This window comes from Biomphalaria glabrata, chromosome 8 (genome assembly GCF_947242115.1).
Source record: "Biomphalaria glabrata chromosome 8, xgBioGlab47.1, whole genome shotgun sequence".
In the NCBI taxonomy this organism is placed as follows: domain Eukaryota; kingdom Metazoa; phylum Mollusca; class Gastropoda; family Planorbidae; genus Biomphalaria; species Biomphalaria glabrata.
Window position 1 is genome coordinate 23,639,421 of NC_074718.1, and position 25,643 is coordinate 23,665,063.

The following is a 25,643-nucleotide window of genomic DNA, read 5'->3' on the forward strand; positions in this document are numbered from 1 at the left end:
CTCAAAATTGTGTATCTTATGTTATAAATTACAAACATTAACACAAGCCAACAATGTCATAGGAGCATCCATGTGTCAATTTTGGTATGTTTATTAGATAGGCCTACTTAAATACTGCTAAGTCGTTGTTTTTTTCTGGCTGATTCAGGCAACTCGTCCCATGCTGTTGGGAAGAATTTGTTTGTCCTAGGATATAGAATAATTTTAAGGAATGTACCTTTACTTTACATGTCTTTCGGAGTATTTTATTAGGTTATGTGTTTGTATAAGTAAACTTTGGTTTAGTGTTTTATGTATTATAGATACTTTACTTGTAAGTTTTCAGTCCTGAAGTGTTAAGTACGTTTACTAATGATGTTACTGTAGTCTAATATGAATATTCATTTCTTACCCTACCTCCATCCACCAACAAAAAAAACTTCCCATTTAAACATTTTGCATCCGCCGTTGTTATTGTCAAACATTCGTTTGCAAGTGTTTGTTTTTTTTTCATAATTACAATTATGCGACCTTGAGTCCATCCTATATGACAATTTATAGGTCCATTGCTCTTGTTTCATTTGGAATGACCTTGTAACCTTTCAATCTCGATTATATCTAAATATATATATTGTTCAATCTATCTTGGTATATTGTTGAGCTCAAGTAATTCTTGATTAGTTTGAGGCGCTACATTCACCGCAGATGCCAGTGTTACAGGTATTGTATAATGCATTTTTTTTTCGCGTTGGATTGGCGTTTTCCGTGTAAATGACACCCACAAATGACAATTTTGTATATATTTAAGGAGATTTTTATGAGTTTTCTGGACTTCAAGGACTTTTTCGTATATTTTGCAATTTCACAGGATTTACTGAGGCTCCTCGAAAAGCAGTAGGCAGCGCAAGCCATGCCCAGGGTCCCAGTGATAACTATAATCAGGGCCAGACTTACGACAGTGCATGGGAGGGATTTTTTCGGGGTAGGGGTGAAGATCTCCCCAACATATATATATATATATATATATATATATATATATATATATATATATATATATATATATATATATATATATCATGGGCATAGCCGGGGGAGGGGTGTTTGGGTTTCAAACTTCAAACCGAAATGAGACGGGAGACGGACTTTAGTGACTGATTTTTTGCTTTGATTTTGTTTATTTTAGGTGAGAAACCTAAATCTACTAAAATTAATACAACAGCCTCACTAAACAAACCTACTAAAGAAGTAACACCAAAATACCTTAAAACCTTAGTAATAAATTTTCAAAGCATTAGGAACAAAACAGCAGACTTAGAAATTTTATTAGAATGTGAGAAACCAGACATAATTAGGCACAGAAACTTGGCTACATCCTGAAATTTATAATGCAGAAATTTTCAATAATAATTATAAAATTTTTAGAAAAAGATAGGGCTGATAATTATGGAGGAGTTCTTTTAGCAATAAAAAACACTCTTATAGCAGAAGAAATTACCTTACCTAACTCAAAAAATATAGAATCAACATTTTGTAAAATTAATACCACCTCAACATCCCTAATAATAGGCAGCATTTACAGATCACCAAATTCTAGTTTAGAATACATGCAGGAACTATGTAATCAGATTACTACACTTATAAAACAAATAAAGACAAATAAAAATGCAGTTTTTTTGGATTATGGGTGATTTCAACCTACCTGATATAAATTGGAAAATACTAACCATAGATAAACACCAAAACCTTAAGGACATAAATGAGCTTTTCATAGAAACATTACACAACCTATGTTTAGATCAAATCATTAAAAAGCCAACTAGATTAATGTGACAGGTGGGGAAATGTGACGTGTGTTTGGCACGTTTTATGTCTAGGGGATGATTATTTTTAATGCTATCACACTCCCACTTATCAGCATATGAATCGGGAGCAGACACGCAACGAGACAAAGCAATGAAAGATAGATACAAAAGTTAAAATAAAGGAAATTTATTTACATAAATATACATATAATAATAAAAAGGGGGAGGGTTTGCATCTATCTCTAATATATTCTATGTTTAATCATCACTCTTGCACATAATAAGAGAGTATGTCACTTTGTCCTCTGACTTAGCTGGTTGTCCTGTTGATGTCGCAGCTGGCTGTGTCCTGGCTTGAGGTTCTGCAGCTGGAGGTGGCGCTCTAGCGGATAGAGGGACGCCGGCGATATAGTTCTTGTGGAGTCTCCGTCCCAAGTTCTAGTATCTGTAGTGGGCACAGTATGGCGGGTGGCCGGATACCGTGGGCACAAGGTTACTGCGGGCAGAGCTGATCTGCCGTGGGCAGTGTAGGTAACAGGATATGTCCAGTGAGTTGCAGAGGGTTGGCGTAGCTATGACGTCTCGCACAGATCTGACTCTATAGGGACGTCGCGCCTAATAGCTTGACAGGTGGGCTGTCGAATAGGCGGGCAATGCCGATAGCGCCAAGTAGTAGAGTTGAGTAGATCTCCGTAGGCGGTAGATGATGCTCAATAGGAAAGTGCAGTGCTGAATAGCACTAAGCACATAGATAGGCCAGTAGGCAAATAGGCGATAGGTGATTCTTGATAGCAAATACAGTGCTGAATAGCACTAAGCACCTAAATAGGCAGACTCCTGAGGGAGGCTGCGGATAAATAAAGACAAGTTAGGACATGTCTCTCATGCATCTTATCGATGCCCTCGACTGAGGTGCATTCGTCAGATTGGTGAAATTGCTTTAGAGCACAAGGGGGAGGTGATGACAAATGGGATTTGGAAAACAGATGGATGATAGTAGCAATATCAAATGTACATAAAAGGGGAAATAATAACATAAAATGTACATAGAAGGGGAAATAATAATCTCAAATGAACAACACAGGTGGATATAGAAAGAAAAAAGGGGGGAGGGATGAATTGGGCGGTGGTCAGCGACCCAGATGATTGTTTACATATGACCGTGGGTCGAGAACAATGGAGCGCGCTTGAATGGTGTGTCCGTTCAAGCGGCGCAACTCTCATTAGGGTAAAATGAGTAAAGGGGAGATTATTCAATACAGGGGAGGTAACTCATATCTCCTTTCTAAGCGCAGTATTAGTGCGATAGTAAAATCATCAAGGCGATCAACCGAGATAGAGGAAATAAAATAAGGTGTACAAATATATACATGGTTGCATCAATGATCAATTGAGCAACGTAGCATTAATAGATTCATGCAATACTAAAATGTATACATAGCACATGTTTATGTTTTCTACTTACGCCAGTGAGAAATACACAATGCACTAATTAAATATAAATGAACTAAGCAAAATACACATGATAAAATCCAATGGAAATATACACAGAGTAATTAAGATGGAACTTGTGATTAAGTTCGGCTTACCACCAGGTATTCCTCTAGGAGGGAGAATAAATGATATAGTCCAGACTCGGTCGACAGCGATAGAGGAGTGAAAGGGTCTGGCTTGATTTGAATCTACTTATATATGCCTGGGAAATGTGGGCGGACACAGGAAACGTCCTAGGCTAAGAATTAGCTTACACGTGGGTGAAGTCCGACAAGCGTCACACCTTGGAGTACCACGCGGTGTATTGACCCGTGTAATCTCTTAGATCAAAGAGGAAGAGTGACCTGCATTCCACCCAAGGGGGGGGGTCAATCGCGGCGGACATCCGCGGATAAGACTAAAGAGAACGTGTCTATCTTTGCCCCGGTCAAGGGCAGATAAATGAAAGGACTGGCCTAATTTTCTCCAAGGTGGTGGACTAAGTCTAGCTGGAGCGGAAAAGGTGGCGCGGGTGAAGAAATTGGGGTTAGGACGGGGAAATAATTGAAATAAAATAAATAAATAAGGAAAAATAATAATTAATGCTGTGATAATTCTGAGTGACTCTGACAGCGAGTTTTTGACTTGTCACAATTAAACAAGACATTAGATCTCTTCTTAACCAACAGACCTGGATTAGTAGTTGATTATGATATTATCCCTGGTCTATCAGACCATGAGATCATAAAAATACACAGTCAGATAAAAGCAGTAGCCAATACAAAACCCAAAAGAAAAATCTTACTCTGGAATAAATGTAACCTAACACAACTACACCAAGCTGCATTAAACTTTCAACAAACATTCTTATTAGAAAAAGACATTAACCAACCAGTCGATGACCTCTGTAATTTCATTAAAAACCATCTTAAAAGCATTATAGAAAATCATATACCAACTAAATGCACACCAGACAAAATAAATAAATGCTGGTTTAATAATAGACTAAAGAAGCTTTGTAAACAGAAGGAAAACCTATATAGAAAATTTAAAGAAACTAATGCAGAAAGAGTTTACAAAAAGTATATAAAAATTAAACACTTAACCCAAAAAGTAAGCAGACAGCTGCAGAGTGAATACATAAACAATGTAATATCTAAAGATAACAACAAAAACCTATGGTCATACATTAAGTCTAAGAAAATGGAAACAACAGGCATAGCGCCATTAAAAGATGAACATAACGTAATACATAATGATAATGAAACTAAAGCAAACATCCTAAACAAATACTTTGCATCAGCATTCTCAGCCCCAGGAGACAAAGACATATTACTGAATTTGAACCAAGTAGACAACATAGAAGATATAGTAGTACAAGAAAATGGAATTCAAAAACTATTAGCCAACACCAAACCAAATAAAGCTTCTGGACCTGATGGTATTCTAGCTAGATTACTCAAAGAACTAAGTAATGAGCTAGCCCCAGTGTATAAAATACTCTTTCAGGCTTCACTTAACCAGGGCAGAGTACCAAAGGACTGGAAAGAAGCTAATGTCACCCCCCTATTTAAAAAAGGAGAAAAATCTGACCCAGGAAACTACAGACCAGTATCACTTACCAGCATCACATGTAAAATCCTAGAACACATAATATGTAGCAACATCATAAACCACTTAGACAAACATAATGTCCTCACACCATACCAACATGGCTTTAGGAAATATAGATCATGTGAAACACAACTAATAGGACTAATTGATGACTTTTCAAAAGGTTTAGATAATAGTGAACAAATAGATGCTATCTTACTAGATTTTTCTAAGGCTTTTGACAAAGTTCACCACCATAGTTTGCTTAAAAAATTAAAATATTTCGGCATTAATGGTCCACTGCATCAGTGGATTAAAGATTTTCTGATAGGGAGAGAACAAACTGTAATAATAAATGGCTCTAAATCAACACCGATAACAGTAAACTCAGGTGTACCTCAAGGAACAGTCTTGGGTCCACTACTATTTTTAATTTACATAAATGATTTACCAAATTGCATTACTTCAGGAACAAAAGTCAGATTATTTGCAGACGATTGCATAATATATAGAACAATAAAAACAACACAAGACACAGATATTTTACAAAGAGAATTAGATGAATTACAGAAATGGGAATCAAATTGGAGCATGTCTTTCCACCCAGAAAAATGTCAGTTGTTAAGAGTAACAAAAAAACTAAAACAAATTAATTCCACTTATCGTATTCATGGCAAACCAGTAACACAGACTAAAAACGCAAAATACCTAGGTGTTATAATAAATGAAAAACTGTCATGGAATCCACATATTGATGAAACTACAAAAAAATCAAACAAAGCATTAGGATTTATTAAAAGAAATTTCTATAAATCAAATAAGAACATAAAACTAAAATGTTATTTAACCTTGGTTAGGCCAATAATAGAATATGCATCCTCCGTTTGGGACCCCTCAACTCAAGAAAACATTAAGAAACTAGAACAGACACAAAATAGAGCAGTGAGATTCATAACAAACGAATATTCACATTTGACTAGAGTAACACCTTTAGTAAAATCACTAAATTTAGAAAGCCTTCAGGACAGAAGGCTCAAAAGTAAAGTAGCAATCATACATAAAATACTGAACCATAATCTTCAAATACAAAAACAAAATTTAATAAAATACTCTGAAAGACACAAAGATAAAGGCACATTCCTCGTGCCATATGCTAGGACAAATTTGTACAAATACTCCTTCTTCCCTAGTGCTATTAGAGCATGGAATGGGTTGCCTGAGCTAGCCAGGAAAACCAGTGACTTGGCAGAATTTAAGTCATTGGTTAATATGCATGACTAAATGCATGACGCGTAGGACGTAATCATCTTCTTTTTTGAAGTAACGTCTGTATTATATAAGATAAGATAAGATACTAAACCAAGGGGGTTTTGAGTTTAAAACCCCTAGCAGGGGGTTTTGCAGTAAAATTCTCCTCTTCTATAAAACAAAACAAACAAAAAATAATGCAAATGACAATCCCCAAATTCCTATTAGAGAATAGCTAAGGAAGGTTTTGATTTTAAAACCCCCTCGGAAATTCACTATAAAACCCCCTCTTCAATATAAAAAAGCAAATTACACACTGAGAATGCTATAAGCGTAGCCAAATGTGGTTTGAGTTTTAAACCTCTTTCAGCGGAGTTTAAGGCTAAAAAAATACCTCTTCAATATAAAAAAAGCAAAAGACACACTCCAAAGTCTATGAATGTAGCCAAAGGGGCTTTTGAGTATTAAGTTTAAATCCCCCCCCCCTTTTTTTTTCAGTGGGTTTGAAGCTAAAAAAATACCTCTTCAATATAAAAAAATCAAATTTTACACTTAAAAAATCTTTGAGAGTAACCAAAGGGGTTTTAAATTTAACCCCCCCCCCCTCCAGTGGCGTTTGAAGCTAAAAAAATACTTCATCAATATAAAAAAGCAAAATTACACACTCAAAAATCTTTGAGAGTAACCAAAGGGGTTTTAAGTTTAAACCCCCCTTCATCGGGGTTTGATGCTAAAAAATACCTCTTCAATACACAAAAAAATGTAAATTACAAACTAAAATTCTTTGAGCTTAACCAAGCCAAATGGGAGTTTTGAGTTTAAATCCTCTCTTCCAGATGGCTTTTTTTTTAGTTTAAACCCACTCCAGGTGTTTTTGAGTTTAAAATCCCCCTATAGAGAGTTTTGAGGTTGAAAGCCCCCTCTTCAATATTATTCTAAAGCAAACTACACTCACCAAATTCTATGAGCGTAGCTAAATAGGGTTAAAAAAAAACAAACTCCAGAGATATTTTTGTTTAAAACCCCACAACAGATGATTTTGTCGATAAAACTTACATTTTCGATATAAAATCTAAAGCAAACTACAGTCACCTAATTCCAAGAGCGTAGCCAAGAGAGGTTACAGTGGCTGAACTCCATTAATAAAGTGCAGTGGATAGTCATCTGCCGAAATTGACAAAGACTTAATGTGGCTCAACAAAGATGGCTAAGACGGATTTTAGGAGTCAGTTATGGAGATCAGGTCTCAATCAAGGAAATGCTATGCCGAACTGGGAGTCGACGCCTTGGTAAGGTTGTGACAGAGCGTCGCATGAGGTTTGCGGGACATTTATTCCGACAAAATGAATTACGCATAACAAGAGTTGCAATGACATGGAGGCCATTACGAGGAAATCGCAAACAGGAACATCCTAGTACAACTTCACGCCACACTTTCATAGAGGTCCTCAGAGCAGGTGGGAAGAGGCTTCAGAAATTGCCAGTGACAGATTTTTGTGGAAACAGCTTGCCCTCCAATGAGCCGAACGGCGCGGGAGGGTCTCAGTAAGTAAGAATAGCACAAGTTTTGAAATAAAACTTTTTAATAGCAGAATAATGCACTAAGATACCTCAGAATATGCATTATTGAGGCTTTCAATACCGGAAATAGTGCTTAGCGGTGGAGCTCCGCCCCGCGCTTGGGGAGCTCACAGCGCTTCCTTAGACCCCATTGCTGTCAAGGGCGGGGCGTGGGCGTGGGCGTGTAAGATGTGAGATTGTGTGTGTGTTTGTTTATTTTATTAGTTGGTGTGTGAATTGTTTTTATCACTGGATTTTCAAGGGGGGACAATTAGGTTTCTAGCGGTCAGTCTAGCAGTTGGAGAGCTGACCTGGTCTGAGTAGGGTGCTGGTGTTTTGTGTATTTCATAAGAGTGATATAATTGTGTGCCTTATTAAGTATTAAAGTATTATCGATATTCATGAATATAAGGAGTTAGAGTTGATGTATACTAAGTGTTCGTATTTGAGTTAAGCAAGTATTGACAAGTGTAATTGAGAATCATACCCTAGATTATCGAGCCATATGTAAGTGTAGTAAAGAACTCACACGAGTTCCCTTACAGTTGGGGGCTCTTGTGAAAGAAAACCAGGACCTCTCGTCGCAGAAATTGTATAAGTATAGCAGTTATAAATTGTTATTGATGTACTTAAACTTCAAATATTGTTCATGTTATATTGTTGTTAACTTGACACTCATTCTATTTTAAAACATTTTCCTCATGTAATTGATGTTCTTAAACTTACAAATATTGTTCTACATGTTATATTGTTGTTAATTTGACACTCATTCTATTTTAAAACATTTTTCCTCATGTGTTATGCCCCTTGATTTGGCCTGAGGAACGGCGGTGGTTTGAAGTACCAGTACAGAGAGGACAGCGACAGCCCGAAGTTGCATCACGAGGACAGGTTGGATCACGTGCAGGGAGTGGAAGTTAAGTGATTTGTGTTACCTCTCGTGTAGCTGAACCCTCTACTCTCTAGTCTCTATTTTCTTGCTCTATTATAATTTGTTTCAATTTGACTATCATATATTTTCCTGCTTTTTTTTCTGTGCTGTCATACTAGCCTCTCAATTTAAGGCTTCAGTAATTTCATTCTGATTTTATTGTTGCCAATTTAAAAAAGGCAAGAGTCTTTAAATCAACGTATTCTAACTTCCTATCTGAATCTAATAATCTGATCATTATTTCAATTTGTATTTTTCTGTCTTGATCATTTACTTGCCTAATCTATTGTATAACTAAAAATATTCTTCAAAATTAGGATTGATTTTATTTTCTTATTGTATAGTATAGAGCACTATAATTATTCTTAAGGTAGTAATTTAAGGTAAAAGAAATACTAGGACTGTTATTTTAAAATTTTCTGTAAAACTTAGTGTAGCAAACGTACTGAGTGCTGTGTATTATAAGGAATAGAAAGTAAAACATGGAAAAGGAGAGTGAGGCAGAGAAACAGAGAAGAGAAAGATCTGAGAGGGTGGAGGAAAGAGAAATGTCCAAGCTGCAACAGATGATAAGATTAAAGGAACTGGAATTGGAGGAAAAAGAGAAAGATAGACAGGAGAAAGAGAAAGAAAGACAGGAGAAAGACAAAGAAAGACAGGAGAAAGAGAAAGAAAGACAGGAGAAAGAGAAAGAAAGGGAACACGAAAGAGAAATGAAGAAACTTGACTTACTAATTGCCCAGGAAAAAAATAAAACACAATCAAGCGCGACAACCGGAGTCACGGCACAGAGACCAAGACTGAGTAAAGGTTTCCCTGCCATGACAACCGAAGATCTACCCTGTTACCTCGACATGTTCGAGATGGCAGCTAGGAGAGACAAGGTTCTAGAAGAAGACTGGGTGGCACAGTTGCAGGAGAAAATAACACCTAAACTAAGGCAATTCCTGACACAGAGAAGATTAGTGGACTGCACTGACTACGAGAAGATAAAAAAAGAGCTCCTAGACTATGTGGGAATGACGGAGGAAGCCTGCAGGAAAAGATGGCATGAGACTGTCCCAATTGAAGATGGCCCAAGAGAATTTTTTGTGGCATTACAAAAGAACTTCCGACAATGGTGCGAGGCGGCGAAAATAGAACGAAACTTTGATCAGCTGGAGGAGTTAATATTGAAAGACTCTATACTCAGTGCCCTAAACGAGGAGGTAAGAGAAGAGATCCTAGATAAAGAACCTGAGTCGTTGGACAAGCTAGTTGATATGTTGGAGAACAGAAAGATAATCTTCGCCAGTAAAAGCATTTTCAAGAAATCGAGAATTTATCAGGCCAACGCAGTGAGTGACAGAAGAGATTTGAATAGGCAAAATTACCGCTACCAAACCAGCCCTAGCAGCGCAAACTACATCAGGCCAAACATTGAATACCATGAGCCCAGAAGAAATTTCGTCCGACCCCGCTATAGCAATTCTTACAACAGAGCAAGAGGGCGATGGAATAGGCCAAATTACACATTTAGCAACCAAGTTAACAACAGAAGAAACAACTATGGAAATGGAATGTACCAGAATAACCAAGGAAGGTATAGGAATGAGACAAGAAGGAACTACTCCAATCAAGCCGAATGTGCCGTGGTGCAATTGCCTGATAGACAAGGGACTTGCAATCTGATCTACCATAATCCAGAAAGTGTGGCTAACTTCATTATAAACGACAAGTCTATTGGATCACTAAACATAGAAGAAGGAAAGCTGAATGGAAGAAAGGCGTCGATCCTGAGAGATAGCGGCTGTAGCGTTATCGCCGTAAGAGAGACACTTGTCAATGAAAAAGATATTTTGCCAGAGAAATGCTCCTTGTGCTTAGCAGACGGACAAGTATTTATATACAAAACCGCAAAGGCAATGCTTGACACACCTTACCTGAAAGGAGAATTCATCGTCGTGCTATTTCCGGAGCCGGTCGCTGATGTGTTAATAGGTAATGTGAAAGGCCTGTTCGTGTCAGCCGTAGAGACTAGAGGAATGAAGGACAAAGAAAGGGAAGAAACTCAAGTAAAGACGCCAATCATAGGAACAAGTATAGAAGGGAGTCTAGAGAAGGAACAACAAGAAGATGAAACTCTGGCACCACTATGGAGAAAATGCAACCTGCAAACAACACAAGTGACTAAAGAAGCAAGTATTATGTTTGTCAGAAAGAAGAGCTTGCTTTACAAGAAAGTTACGTCCCTTACAGAACCTCAAGTAGTTAAAGATCTTTTAGTTGTTCCTAAGTGCAGACGTAAATTAATACTGGAAAACGCCCACAGCTCACCACTGGCAGGGCATATGTCTGTAAAGAAAACAAAACTTCGTATCTACTCTGAATTTTATTGGCCAGGGGTCGACAAAGATGTAAAGCAGTTGGTAAGGTGCTGCGACCCATGTCGGAGAGCAAAAGTTCCAGGGAGAGCTGGTAAAGCAGTGCTGGGGAAGATGGACAGACAAGGTGTACCCTTTAAAAAAATCGCCATAGATCTGGTTGGACCTCTTCCTATGACAGAAAGTAAACATAGATACATCCTAACTATAATAGACACATTCTCCAGATGGCCTGAAGCTGTACCGTTGAGAAATATAGAGACAACTACTGTGATAGAAGCTTTGTATTCGGTCTGCACTAGGATTGGTTTTCCAGAGGCCATTCTCTCTGACAATGGTTCTCAATATGGTTCAGATTTATACACAGAAGTCTGCAAATTCTTCAATGTGAAGATAATCAAGTCCTCGCTATACCACCCGGCCTCGAATGGATGCGTAGAACGCCTACATGGTTCACTTAAGAGCATATTAAGAAAGCTGTGTTCTGAACGATCTAAAGATTGGGACAAATACTTAGCCTCGGCATTATTCGCTATAAGAGAATTGCCCAACGATACAACAGGATTTTCACCCTACGAACTTGTATTTGGAAGAAAAATTAGAGGGCCGATGGCAATTTTGAAGAAACTTATGACCAAAGAAAAAGAAGTTGACACTAATTACACTAACTTGTTTGAATATCTTGAGGAATTAAAAGAAAGACTACAAAGTACAGCTAAGATTGCATGTGATAATGAAGACATAGCGAGGCAAGAACAAAAACGACTATATGATAGAAACACTGTAAAAAAAAGTTTTGATACAGGAGAAATGGTATTAGTGTTGAAACCAAAAAAGGGAGGTAAGCTCAAATTATATTGGGAAGGCCCGTACAAGATAGAAACGAGGTTATCAGACTTAAATTACATAGTAAAGAAAGGAAACAAATCAAAGATATTTCATGTAAACAGATTAATCAAATATTACACCCCAGTTGAAGTAACAAGTAACAATGTTGCCAACAGTAGCTGTAAGAGTAACATTTTGTCTGCTGCATTTATTGGAGTCGTGGATGAATATGACCATGATGAAACAGGGCAAATCATTGATAATGAAATAGAAGAATTAAAACTACCGGAAATGATCCATGGAAATGGAGAAATAAACCAAAGGGCAATAACCATTAATAAAGACTTAAACCAAACTCAGAAAAATGAAGTTGAAAAACTCCTTGAAGACTTTGCACACGTAATATCAGATGTACCAGGAAAAGCGAAAGTGGAGCCCTTTAAAATAACTCTAACATCGGATAAGCCTGTCAATTTAAAACCTTATAATGTACCAATGGCATTGAGACAAAGGCTACAAGAAGAAATTGAGTCGATGATTAACATGAATATTATTGAAGAGAGTGAATCGCCTTATGCATCTCCTATGATCTTAATCAAAAAGAAAGATGGAACTTTGAGACCAGTTGTTGATTATAGGCAATTAAATTCCATAGCAAAATTTGATGCAGAAGTCATACCAAATCAAGAAGAACTATTTATCACACTAAGGAAAGCTAAATATTTTAGTAAATTAGACCTAACAAAAGGTTACTGGCAGGTGCCATTAGAAGAGAGTAGTAAGCAGTACACAGCGTTCAAAGTACCTAATGCACACTATCAATTCAAATATCTCCCATTTGGGTTAAAAAACAGTCCTAGTTTCTTTAACAGAACAATGCGTAGAGTGCTAAAAGGTTTAGAACAAGTAGTTTGTTATTTTGATGATCTGTGTGTGTACAACACTGATTGGCAGAGTCACATGTTCTCATTGAGACAGGTGCTTGAGAGGTTAGGAGAATTCAATATTACTGTTAAGCCTAACAAGTTACTAATTGGGTTCCAAACTATTACATTCCTAGGCCATAAGATTGGCCAAGGCTTTCTTCAGCCTGAAAATTCTAATGTCAGTAAGATTCTGCAGCTACGGTACCCTAAAACAAAGAAGGAAACCCGATTATTATTAGGTCTGCTCAATTATTATCGCTCCTTCATTCCAAACTTTTCAAGCTTGTTGTCTCCCTTTACTGAAATTCTTAAAAAAGGGCACCCTTCTAAAGTTGCTAAGACTGTGGAGGGGGAGGTTGCATTGGAGCGTATACAAAGATACTTGACTTCTCACCCCATTTTAATGTTGCCTGATCCGGATAAATGTTTTTATCTACAATGTGATGCTTCGGACAAGGCTGTTGCAGTTGCTGCTCTACAGTACGTGGGAAACAAATTGCATCCTGTCCGTTTCCTCAGCAGAAAATTACTCCCACGTGAATGTAAATACAGCATAATGGAGCGTGAGTTGTTAGCATTAACATGGGGAATTAAGAAGTTGGAACACTTCTTGTATTCACGTAAGTTCATTGTTTGGACTGATCACCTGAATCTCAAGTATCTCAAGTCTGCAACCACCAATGCTCGCATTGCTAGATGGATATTATACCTTATGGACTTTGACTTTGAAATTCAGCACATTAAAGGTACAGACAACTTTTGGGCTGACCCATTGTCTAGGCTGACAGTTTGAACTCACATTATTGTCTCTGTCAGAAGCATACCTGGTATTGTAACGTTTTCAGACTGTGCACGTCTCAGCAATCCAGTATGTACGTTGAACTTTTTCAACTATGATCGTCTCGTCAGAGAAGTTACTACTATTACTACTACTACTATTATTATTATTGCTAAATGATATGGACTGAACTATTCATCTCTTTGTGTTTTAATTGTACTTTGCACAAGACGCGTCGTCTCATCCAGTATTGAGAAGCATCGGAAATCAAGTCTTAAGCTCTATATTCATAAACAATAAACAGTAGCCTACATTGTAACCTGACGTCACAAGAGAAGGAACTGGACAAGTGGAACAGATGAAGATTAGTTTAGTTATATTATTAGTTTTATTATTACATATGCATTATTATTGATGAACTTGTTTTGTTTGGAAATGGAAAGATAATTCATGTATTTTATTAATGTTGATGCATAGAAACAGAGTATTCATTATTTCATACTTAAACTCATGGGTGTAGTTTGTTGAATTGAAACAAATTACTTGTGTAAACATAGTAAGATGTACTGTGTATTTTTGAGTAGTATTTCTTTTAACCATGTTGTACTTCAACAATGTCATTAATAATTTTTTTTAGTGTACATAATATGGACTTAGATTTTCAGGGGAAGTAAGGGGGAGATGTCAAGAGCGTGGGCGTGTAAGATGTGAGATTGTGTGTGTGTTTGTTTATTTTATTAGTTGGTGTGTGAATTGTTTTTATCACGGGATTTTCAAGGGGGGACAATTAGGTTTCTAGCGGTCAGTCTAGCAGTTGGAGGTCTGAGTAGGGTGCTGGTGTTTTGTGTATTTCATAAGAGTGATATAATTGTGTGCCTTATTAAGTATTAAAGTATTATCGATATTCATGAATATAAGGAGTTAGAGTTGATGTATACTAAGTGTTCGTATTTGAGTTAAGCAAGTATTGACAAGTGTAATTGAGAATCATACCCTAGATTATCGAGCCATATGTAAGTGTAGTAAAGAACTCACACGAGTTCCCTTACACGGGTGGTCTACAAATTTTCCACTAACTCCAGGAAGAACCTATTCTTGGGTATAATAAACGTCTTCCGAAAGAATAAGAGTCAGAATGTAATAAAGATTAATTATATATACACACACACACACATACATATATATTAAAAAAATCCTGGCTACGCCAATGATATATATATATATATATATATATATATATATATATATATATATATATATATATATATATATATATATATATATTTATTTATTTATTTATTTATTTATTTATTTATTTATAATATATATATATGTGCGCTAACTCTCCTTTAGTTAGTGGAAAGACAGTAGACACTCCGCCCTTGCCAACTAGAGGTTGTGAGCGAGGTTTTACTCACCTCCCCCCCCCCACATCACCATCGGCTACGCTCATAGAGTTTGGTGACTGTAGTTTAGGCCTACTTTAGTTTAATATTGAAAAGGGGGGTTTTAACATTAAAACCATGTTAGTGGGGTTTTAAACTTAAACGGCTACGTTCATAGAATTTGGTGACTGTAGTTGGCCAACCAATCATTATTTTCGATATTTAAAACTAAAAAAAAAATGCAACTTCTGACGTATCTACAGTTTCATAATCCTGCTACTCTTCTATAAAAAATTGTAGGGAAAAAAATCCCTACTATCCAATGCACTTTATTAATAGAGCCCAATGACTGGTAGAAAAGGGTAACTATAGTTTTGCTTTTATTTTTGTAGGTGGGAGGAAAACCGCAAAGCCCCTTTTCGCTACGTTAATGACATTTAGTAATTGTAGCTTTGGTTTTACTTTTGCTGGAAGGGAATGAGTGACCTTAAAACCATTGTAGTTTGCTTTAGATTTTGTATCGAAAAGGGGAGTTTTTATCGTCAAAACTATCTATTAGGTTTTTTTTTAAAACTCAAAACCATCTAAATAACGCAATAAATTAGGGAAAGGAAATAAAATGTAGGCCTACAATTAGACTATACTCTATTTCTTTCTTGACACGTGTGGCATTTTTTTTAGATGTGCAATATTTTTGCAAGATAATTTTATTGGCCTTAACAAATGGAAATTATTTGTCTACAATTGTCCACCTCAGTCCTCCTAAATCCGTCACTAGACTATAAATAAACTAAAGCATGCGTCAACTATTTTAAGAAAATAAAATACAAAATACATTTTATGCTTATAATCTATCATACTCCTAATAAAAATATTTGTTACCTGCACAATGTCAAAAATATAAATCGAATTGGTCCTCAAAGAATATCGATCAAACTTTGATGAGCTATAAGTTCGATAGAATTGACTAAACGTGTCCACTGAAGACAACGAAATCTTTTTTCTACTGCCACTATTGACGTAAATACAACATGCTCCGAGTGATGATGAAATCAACACGAAACCACAGACCAGTAGGGTGTATAAGCCTATATATAGTCCATGCACATACAGAAGCGCGTGTATGTGTGTTCGTGCTAATAAGGTCGACGGGATTAACTAGATCATTGTTCAAAACCTCACTTGCCCCCCCCCCTCCCGACCTCTTTCCCCTCACTCCCCAGACATTTTGTCCATTGTGAACCAACGAAACTTCTTTTAATATTTCTCATTTCTTTCGCGAGGTGGGATGCGGGTAGGGATCAGGACAAAATGTTTACAATTGATACTTCAGTGGACCGTAACGTCTAGTTTTGTGAATAGCTCTAAACGAGCCAGATTCTATGTGTGGTCAACAGGCGAAGTCATAGGACTGAAAATGTTTTGAGTTTGTGTATAAATGCTCGATTGTGTTATAAGGAAGACGGGCGCCACTTTGGGAAACCTTGAGGTTTCTTTACTCTACCAGTAGGGGGATACAGTAGGGGGGAAGGGCGCGGCTGTGGAGGTATAATTGGGGCTCCAGAACCCCCTCTTAACATACGGCACTAAAATTGTACAGAAACTTAGGCTTACTTCTAATGGTGTAACCAGAACTTGAGGGGTCGCGCTTTTACATTCCATGTTAAGTCAGTTATTTACAAAATGGCGGGTATTTTAAATAGGGTGTGCGTGGTGGCTTACCAACCGAGGTGTCTCGGGTTCAAGTCTCCATGAAAACTGGAACTTTGAATTTAGGGATTTTAAGGACCACTGAGTCGCCCGAACTCTAATGGGTACCTGGCATTAGTTGGAGAACGTAAATGCGGGTGATCAATGTGCTGGTCCCTTGACACACTGGTACATCGTCGTCCATAGAAACAGATTACCTTTACATCATCTGCCCTATATACATTGCACGCTGTCATTAGGACAGAGACACGAAAGGAGAGAGGAAGTGGAAGACGGTCGAGAATGATGTTGTAAAAAAGCAAGAAGTATTATTACTTAGTACCATATTTGAAAACTTATTGACTTACTTTTGTTCTATTATTAAATTAGTGTTTTATATACTCCTTTCGTTGAGGTTCTTTGAGCACGCTGTTGGCTAAGTTACAGCAATATGAAGGTCTGCAAGGCTGCTGTTAATGGTGCGTGCATAACATAGGTATAGGGCAACCTAAGCGATCATAAAAGTGCACAGTATTGAAAAACGTAGAGGGCGATACTTAAGTGATTATGTCTTCGATTCCGAAGATTAAGGATGAGTGCAGTGGTTTCACGTGGTCATATTACTTGACAACTGATGCAGACAAAGCTATTGAATCAATCTTAGTTTTCTTTACTTCTTATATAGCTGTCTACAAGGGCTTATCTCTGGACCTCAAATGTGTGTCTCCAAGGGCTTATCTTTGGGCCTCAAATGTGTGTCTACAAGGGCTTATCTCTGGACCTCAAATGTGTGTCTACAAGGGCTTATCTCTGGGCCTCAAATGTGTGCCTACAAGGGCTTATCTCTGGGCCTCAAATGTGTGTCTACAAGGGCTTATCTCTGGACCTCAAATGTGTGTCTACAAGGGCTTATCTCTGGGCCTCAAATGTGTGTCTCCAAGGGCTTATCTCTGGACCTCAAATGTGTGTCTACAAGGGCTTATCTCTGGACCTCAAATGTATGTATACAAGGGCTTATCTCTGGGCCTCAAATGTGTGTCTCCAAGGGCTTATCTCTGGGCCTCAAATGTGTGTCTACAAGGGCTTATCTCTGGGCCTCAAATGTGTGTCTCCAAGGGCTTATCTCTGGACCTCAAATGTGTGTCTCCAAGGGCTTATCTCTGGACCTCAAATGTGTGTCTCCAAGGGCTTATCTCTGGGCCTCAAATGTGTCTACAAGGGCTTATCTCTGGACCTCAAATGTGTGTCTACAAGGGCTTATCTCTGGGCCTCAAATGTGTGTCTCGCGGCCTTGGTGAGAGCTCTGCAACTGTCCCTTTCAAATGTCATCTGCTGCCAGCGACTTTCCTCTATGCCAGTGAGGGCGAAATGGCGTCTGAGTTGATCTTCATAGCGCTTACGGGGGGGGGGGGGGGGCAAGGGGCACCTTTGTAATGCCGTTCTTCTTTAATCTCGCCAAAAAAGATCGCCTTTGGCATGCGGTCGTCTCCCATGCTGGATAAGTGTCCAACCCAGCGCCGAGGTCGAATGGTTACCGTCCACACTAGCCTCCAGCAGAACAGGGTTATTTGTAAATAAATACATACCGTACACCCAAAATCTCATTCACACCTTCGACTGAATTAATCTTGACAGTCTTTTTATTTGAATTGAAAGACTTAATTATATCCTAATAAAGAAATTAGGTTTCTTTCTTGAATGTAGGCTAACAAAGGACGAGCATGTTAAGTAGCTAATTGCGTTAAATGTGTTAAGCTTGTTCAATCGTGTAATACAAATGTTGTTGTTTATGTGGGTTTTTCTCGGGAAAAAAAAAAGGTTTTAAAATGTGTATTACAATCTCACTTAATAAAATCTTTGAATGCTTCACTTTAAAATATTGTAACACTTTCTTTAGACCACATGGAACGTATAGATCTAGATACAAATTGTATAGCCTGAGAGAAACAAAAAAGTATCCTCTTATTGTGCTCTAAAAGGAAAACGAATACCTACAACTCTAGTCATGGACAATATTATCAAACAAGATTCAATGGAAGAGAAGTGGCGGTTGAATGGCAACAATGGTACCTCCCCCACCCCCTTACCTTTAAATTGACTGTTGTTTGCTAGATTTCCTAACCTGCGGAATTTATTTGAAAGAGGGCTGACACAACATAAGCATATACACAAAACTTATTATTGTATAATTTCGTAATTAGACCTACTTGTAAGAAAAGCACAGTAAAATAAACTTGAAAACTAAAGTGCTGACTGATGCTAAGAGAAAATCTGTAGAAAAGTGCGACCTCCCCTCCCCTCCTCCAGTTAAATCTCCTCAAACTCTCCAGACGCTGGGCTAGATATTAGGAATCGCTGTAGTGAACGGTTTAAAAAAGTTTATTAAAAATATGCTATTTTTTTATAATGTTTCTAGTAATTAAAAATGTAGACAGTATATCAAATTTCTAGTTTGGCCAATAGTGAATGATTAAAGCAAGGTGATGACGGTATTCTATACTTAGGATGACCTTGTTGGTCAGTCGTATTCACGCATTACGTCACACATATACAGCATACCTAATGTTTGTATTCACTACTTTAACTGATTTCACCTTTCCGTCTCAATCTTTTACCACAAAGTTGATCTCAACTCTCTCTGTCGGTCTAATAACAAGTCTTATTAACACGTTAGTTCTCCCACACCCAATCTCGGATCAAGTCGAAACTTTACATACTTATTTTCTTTACCTGACAACACAAGAATCAATGTTAAACAATTAACCAATTAGTTGATTAAATATTGGTAATTAATTATTTTGCTTGGTTAAATAAATATTGGTAATTAATTATTTTGTTTGGTTAAATAAATATTGGTAATTAATTATTTTGTTTGGTATCTTGAACAAGGGGAAAGAATCGTACTTGAAAGATGTGGTGGTATAAGTTTAATTAGTCACCTTGAGAACTCTTGAGCCCTGAGTGAACATTTTTTTATGCATTAAAAAAAACGATTATGTAAACATTCACGTAGACCATTGCTTCCCTTCCCCTTTCATAACTGGTCCAGACAAGTGATAGGATCATAGCGCACTGAGAAAGCACAGATTTATTATGTTTAGGTCAATTTTACATAAATTACATGACTGATCCAAACTAATTGATATAATTACATGTAATATAAGCTTAGCTTTTTTTAAAAAGTATTTTTGTGTTGTTGTTTTTTTTTTTTGTAATGTAATTAAGTTTAAAGGAAATTTACAAATCATGTATACAGTACTCATAGACATAAATAAATATAGATTGGAAAAAGGAAATAACTTCATGTAACTTGAAAACATGTATATCTATTGTATTCGGATTTCCGAATTCTGAAAAATTGAAAAATTGCATGATCTTCAGTCTTAGAGATTAAACAAAACTCCTAGACATAAATAAAGTACACAGAAATGCAAGTCACAAATTTTCGTTTCATAAAACTCTATTATCGGCCAGTCTATATTTATTTATGTCTATGACAGTACTACATACAACTTTATACAATATGCAATTTAAAAAGGGGGGGTGTAAACAAGTTTAATTAAATGGAGAACATAATTTGGACCAGCTTTCTGTGCATTGCAACTGAACAAATCTGTGCGGATACTTGTGTGAATTAATGCATAGGCCTACCAATGAAGGCCCTGGCAATGTATGCTTTATTTCCCCCATACCGCAACTCGAGTAACAGTAATAATGCCCATTTTCATTTTTTTTTATAACGGTAGTTTGTATGTATTGTGTGTAGCCTGCACAAATGGGCAAGCCTAGGTCTCTAGGTAAGACGTGGGAGTATGAGCGTGTGAGGTATCAGCATCAACGAACTAGAACTATTTTAGATTACAAGAATATGAAATGTCTAGAAAAATAATCTATAACTCTCTCTCTCTCTCTCTTTCTATATATATATTTTTTTTTTTTTCATTTTTCCCAGCCCCAAACATTACACTGAATCATGAAGGTCAACGCATCTAAAGGACCAAAATTCGTCATTAGTGCTTTTTGGAGATGTATGCTAATTCTTTATCACGCATGACTTTGTAAATGTCAGTAAAACAAAATGCAATTGTCTTTATGTTCTGTTATGTCAACTTTATTTCAAAACCATTGTGATAATGCGGGCCTATGGGGCTTTCCTATAACGGGTTCAAACTGTGGAAGCACCTTGGATATCTCTAGTTTCGTGTGCGTGTGTGTGTGTGTGGGGGGGTATTTGAAGTATGTCAAGTAGGGAAGCCGCGTACTTAACTTCGTATATTCCTTAGAACATTCTCTCTTGGCTAATTCTCTCCTTAAAAAGAAAATTAATAGGCAAGTCTACTTGATACACTTTTCTGGGTATTGTGTTTCTTAAGTGATACTAAGAGCAGCCATCTTTATCTGCATCGATTTTTATATAATTAAAGGTTACAATTTACAATGTTGATATGGAAGCAATGATTCAGCAACTTGAAAATAAAACAAATAGATATCTAATCCTACTTTCTAAGCCTTAGAAATCTTTTAGTTAAGAGGCATCCATAGACATAATCGGCCAGTCTATATTTATTTATGTCAATGGAGGCATATTTATGTGAATAAATTGTATAATAATAATTATAATAATAACAATGAATTAAATAATAAGCATTTCAATCTTTTTAAAGTACATAGATGTTTTGAGACTCAGTTAATCTAAATCCAAAATTAGCCTTGCATTCATAAGCTTTTACGAAATATAGCTCTTACAATCTCTGACTATGTCAAGAATCTAGACACATCATGGTCGAATTATAATGTATGCCTATTGGGCCTTGGCTCTAAGCCACTTAAAACTAAAAAGCAGTATCAATAGTTTTCGTCCCTTTTCTTAGATAGCATAAAGACGGTATAATGAATATTTTTGTTATGCAATCTCAATACATAATAAGCAGATAGCATACAAACAAAAAGTAAGAGGTATATTTTTTTAGAAGGAAACCTAGGCCCTATATATCCTTTTTCCTTTTGCACGTGAACGGGTTTGACACCAACTAGAAATAATCTAGTTTCAAACAAAAACTCGCAAAATACAAAAAAAAAATATTTTAAGGGATATAAGGGAAAGAATAGCACATTTACAGTCACATGTCTCAACACCAGGGCTTTTTTTTTTTTGTGACGGTACGGTGGGGAAAAAATATTACTTTTCTTGTATTTTAACGTATATAATTAATTTATTAGTAGTTAAAAGTTAGGCAATTAATCATTGAGTACCATCACCTAATCACTGAGAACCGGCACCTATTTCTTTTTACAAAAAAAAGGCACTGCTCAACACTGTATAATTTATTTCCTTTTCAGTATCAAACTAAATGTATTAAATATCACTAATTAATGGATTTTTTTTATTGATTCAAATATTGTTAGGGACAATGACTAACTGTGCAATGTTTCAACTTAATCCAAGAATGGGAGGTGGGAGAGAGACGTGTCTAAAATGACAGAGTGAGTTGATAGAAGCTTTGGAAATAAGAAACATAGCTCAGCAAGACTAAACGTGAACTCACCTCAAGTTTGGTGCTACGTTTGACACAACTGATTGCGAGAGAAACGAGGGAGTGTACAAATAGGACGTCCTTATCTCTCCTGTCTTATTAAGCAAGTGAGTGTACAAATAGGACGTCCTTATCTCTCCTGTCTTATTAAGCAAGTGAGTGTACAAATAGGACGTCCTTATCTCTCCAGTTCTCTCGCATCGGACTTCAAGTCGATTTGTTGTTTTTTTCCTTAACATCTGTCGTTGACACATTTAAAAAAAAAGTAGCCCTATGTGGGTCAGGTAAACAAGAAGATTGTCAAGAGGTGTGTACTATTAGAGAAAAGTCAGGCAAAGAACGTTTTAACGAATACTTCGAGTGAACTAATACTAATTCTGGGACCAGATGGGACTCCAGACAATTCTGTCATAGGCATCTTGATAGTTTATTAGATCAGTTGTAGGGGTCGTCCTAAAAGTGAGTTCTGTGGGTGGTATGAACCGCATGTATAGTTAATATGTAACCTAAAGAACAATCTCAAACGTTAACACGCAGGCGCTCAATATTACAATATGTATTCATGAATTAAATCTTAATCACGCTTCAATAATATAAACCGGAGGGTCTCAATTTATTTTGACCCGAGGACCACTTTAAAACTTGCCCACCGACTCCTCTAACTGAAAACGTAACATACATACTGTATAAGTCACAAATGTAAAACAAAAGTTACAAATGTAAAAACAAACATTTTGTTGAAGGAGCGGTAACTTTTGTTTAAAATGAAAGTTTAAAAAAATAATGAATTGGATGATGATGATAATGTTTGTACGTAGAAACCGCAAATCTCCACGGGCATAACATTTCTAGTTGGTTTCATTTTATTTGTGACGAGCTTCATATTGGCACTGAATCCACATTACATCAAGTAGAAAGACGGGTAATAACGTCTGAACAATAACCCATAATGAGGGGCCCGGCGATAAAAAGAATTTAGTTACCGTCAGCTCATCGTACAAATAAATATTCGTGGCCCTGATATGATACTCGCCCAGGGCACCGCTAAGGCCGCCTCTGTTGTTCGCGGCGATGGCCCAGGTAATAAGAACACAATGTGTCCTCAGATTACTTATAGGCCTACAATGCTTTCACTTGCACCCTCCCTTCTTTTATTGCCATACATTTACCTTGTTTCTCCCACCACAGTAGTAGGCCCCTATTGATGTTATTTGTGTTGAAACAACTTTTGTTCTTGTATTGACTAATGTGTGTATGTGTGTGACCTAAGCAAAGAGAAGGATAAGGACTCACCTAGACGTCTCAAATAACCATACAAACAACACTATCGAAGTAACATAATCCCTTCTAGGACAAGGAAATGTAACTGGCCCTATTCTATTTAAGGCCGCAACACACATGAGAAGTTGGTCAATCTGGTCATAAACTATAAGGAGGGAAAAAAAGTGTTTGTACGATATGACCTTGACTCTACTTAACGTGTGTAACCAACACGACCTCATTTTTTTTTAAGTTGCAGAGATTAAGAGACATAGCATTGGTGTGTGTGAGATAGATAGATAGAGAGAGAGAGAGAGAGAGAGAGAGAGAGAGAGAGAATTAAGTTAGGTGTCACCACCGTGATTCACAGACGATCCCGGCCTCCTCGAGGCGAACCATGGTAACGCTGCAAAAGGCCTCTAGCAGCGGCTAACTGGGATCTCCTTCGTCTACGGTTTTCAGGGCCATGTGGATGGAGTTTGTCAAATCCAGAGGGTGCAACCCAATGTGTGGGTGCCTGGTCAAAAATTGGATGGGGGTGCGCCGTATGCGAGTCTAGACAATCTCTCATTATACCAACAAAGTATACGCGGCAGAACGACGATGGACGCTATCCCAATAAGCACGAGTTTTTTTTTCGGGTCGGTAGCAGAATCTCACCTGAAGAGATTTTCCAAAGTCTAACATGCAACCAGCTTCGCCCTCCCTGAGCATGTCACTGGCATGGCCAATACAAATGTATCTAATAAATCCGAGGATGGGCATAACTCAATAAGCCCCTTTCATCCAATCCTGGCGACGGGTTGGTGTTCGAAAAATTTGCTACAGTCTTCGATCTCCAAGATGCCCGCCCGCTAAGCTTACCGATACTGACTGCAAAAACTAAACAAGAGTTGTTGCCAGGTGGCGAGCCAAGCTACCCTTCAGAAAGCACGGACAGGGAAGTCGTGACCTCCATACCAAATGTGACCAATAACAGCTCGGAAAAGGAACTCAAGAGGGACGGTCCCTCTAGGCCCAAACATGGTACTGTGCAACTCAGAATAATATTATTTAACGCCAACAGACAACTGCGGCTAAAGAAGCCTGAAATTGAGAGACTTGTCTACGTACGAGATTGATGCGCTCTTGGTGCAGGAAGCAGGCAAAGCTGGGAGGAAACGCAGTTGTGTGCCCTCGCTCTCGGGCTTCACGGCCTTTACCTGTTCCTGTGTAAAATGTCAAAAGTAAGTCACTTTTGACAGGAATTCTTTACTTACGCGTGTAAAGGATTCTGCCTCACGGGGATGCGGTGAGACCGACACACTCATGGTTGCAAAGATTTGAATGCCTAAATGTCTATAATCCACCGCGAAGTGTTCTTACACTCGATGACAAAAGCCTCTAAAGCACCAGGACGGTAGTGGCGCCAAAATCCAGGTTTTAGGTTGTCCAACAACCGATCTCTCGGGACGAAAGGTACTCAACTTGTGCGACGGAACAAATTTGGTTCTCCTCAACGACGTTGATTCCTCGGCAACATTCATTCACTCCGGGCATGGAGGGGAGTCAAAACCAGATTTGTGCCTGGTGTCTGCGGATGTTGTTGCAAAGAGTCGACTGGACGTCCTGGGGGACATGGGGTCCGATCATCTGCCGCTAATGGTCTCAATTGATCTAGGATCGTCAAAGAAAACTGTTTGCCCTAAACGTAAGTGGGTGTACGCCAAAGCAGACTGGCAACTCTTCAAGAGTGCATCGGAAGCACTCTTGGAGAAACTTAATATTAATTTTGAGGAATCTTTGTAAAAGGCTCTTTTGACAGCGGCTCGCAGGGCCATACCGCGAACCAATAGCAAGCGCAAATACCGGTCATTTTGGTCTCGAAAGTTGGCACGTCTTGTCAGACAACGAAAAGCGGCACAAAGAGGGCACTAAGCTAGACAAAACGCAGAAGAGACGAGACGAGCCTACAATAATTTCACGGCATTAGTAAGAGATACGGTGTCAGAAGAATCACTTAAGAAGTGGTCGGATGTTTGCGCGAACCTAGTCCTTGCGGATGGACGACAGGCGTGTAAGTTGCTAAACAACCTGGCTGGAGTGGGGAACCTCTACAAACACCAGGTAGCGCTGTTATAAATGATAAGAAGAGAGCTGAGGCTTTGAACAAACACTTTGCTGGGGTCTCTAAAGCTCAAAAGAAAACTTCCGTGTCGATGGCTCTCGATCGTGTTAGAAGAGCCAAAGAAAAACGCAGGTTGGTCGACAGCGAGGCTGGGACAGAGACTTTCTCCAAACCCTTCACACTGATG

General features: G+C 37.8%; 1 protein-coding gene and 1 long non-coding RNA gene across 9 annotated transcripts in view; one reads left to right on the forward strand and one right to left on the reverse strand.

Moving 5' to 3' along the window:
* LOC106056678 (tryptophan 2,3-dioxygenase-like) overlaps positions 1-23,535 on the reverse strand; it is a 31,977-nt gene extending 8,442 nt beyond the window's left edge. The window contains exons 1-3 of one of the 8 annotated variants that reach the window (XM_056037818.1): positions 22,102-22,283; positions 18,763-18,910; positions 16,924-17,063 (exon numbers count right to left, since the gene is read on the reverse strand). Coding sequence is in view for 2 of the 8 variants with exons in the window: in XM_056037812.1 (XP_055893787.1) it covers positions 392-493 (102 nt within the window). In the remaining 6 variants the exon portion in view is untranslated. Of the gene's footprint in view, positions 1-391; positions 509-15,748; positions 15,934-16,923; positions 17,064-18,762; positions 18,911-22,101; positions 22,284-23,382 lie in introns of those variants that run through there. The other 7 variants (XM_056037817.1, XM_056037815.1, XM_056037814.1 and 4 more) reach the window with 7 other exon arrangements.
* LOC106056679 (uncharacterized) lies at positions 35-20,648 on the forward strand. Its single transcript, XR_001215736.2, has 2 exons — positions 35-84; positions 20,508-20,648. It is a non-coding gene; the product is annotated as an uncharacterized LOC106056679 (long non-coding RNA).
* Positions 23,536-25,643: the final 2,108 nt, after the last annotated feature.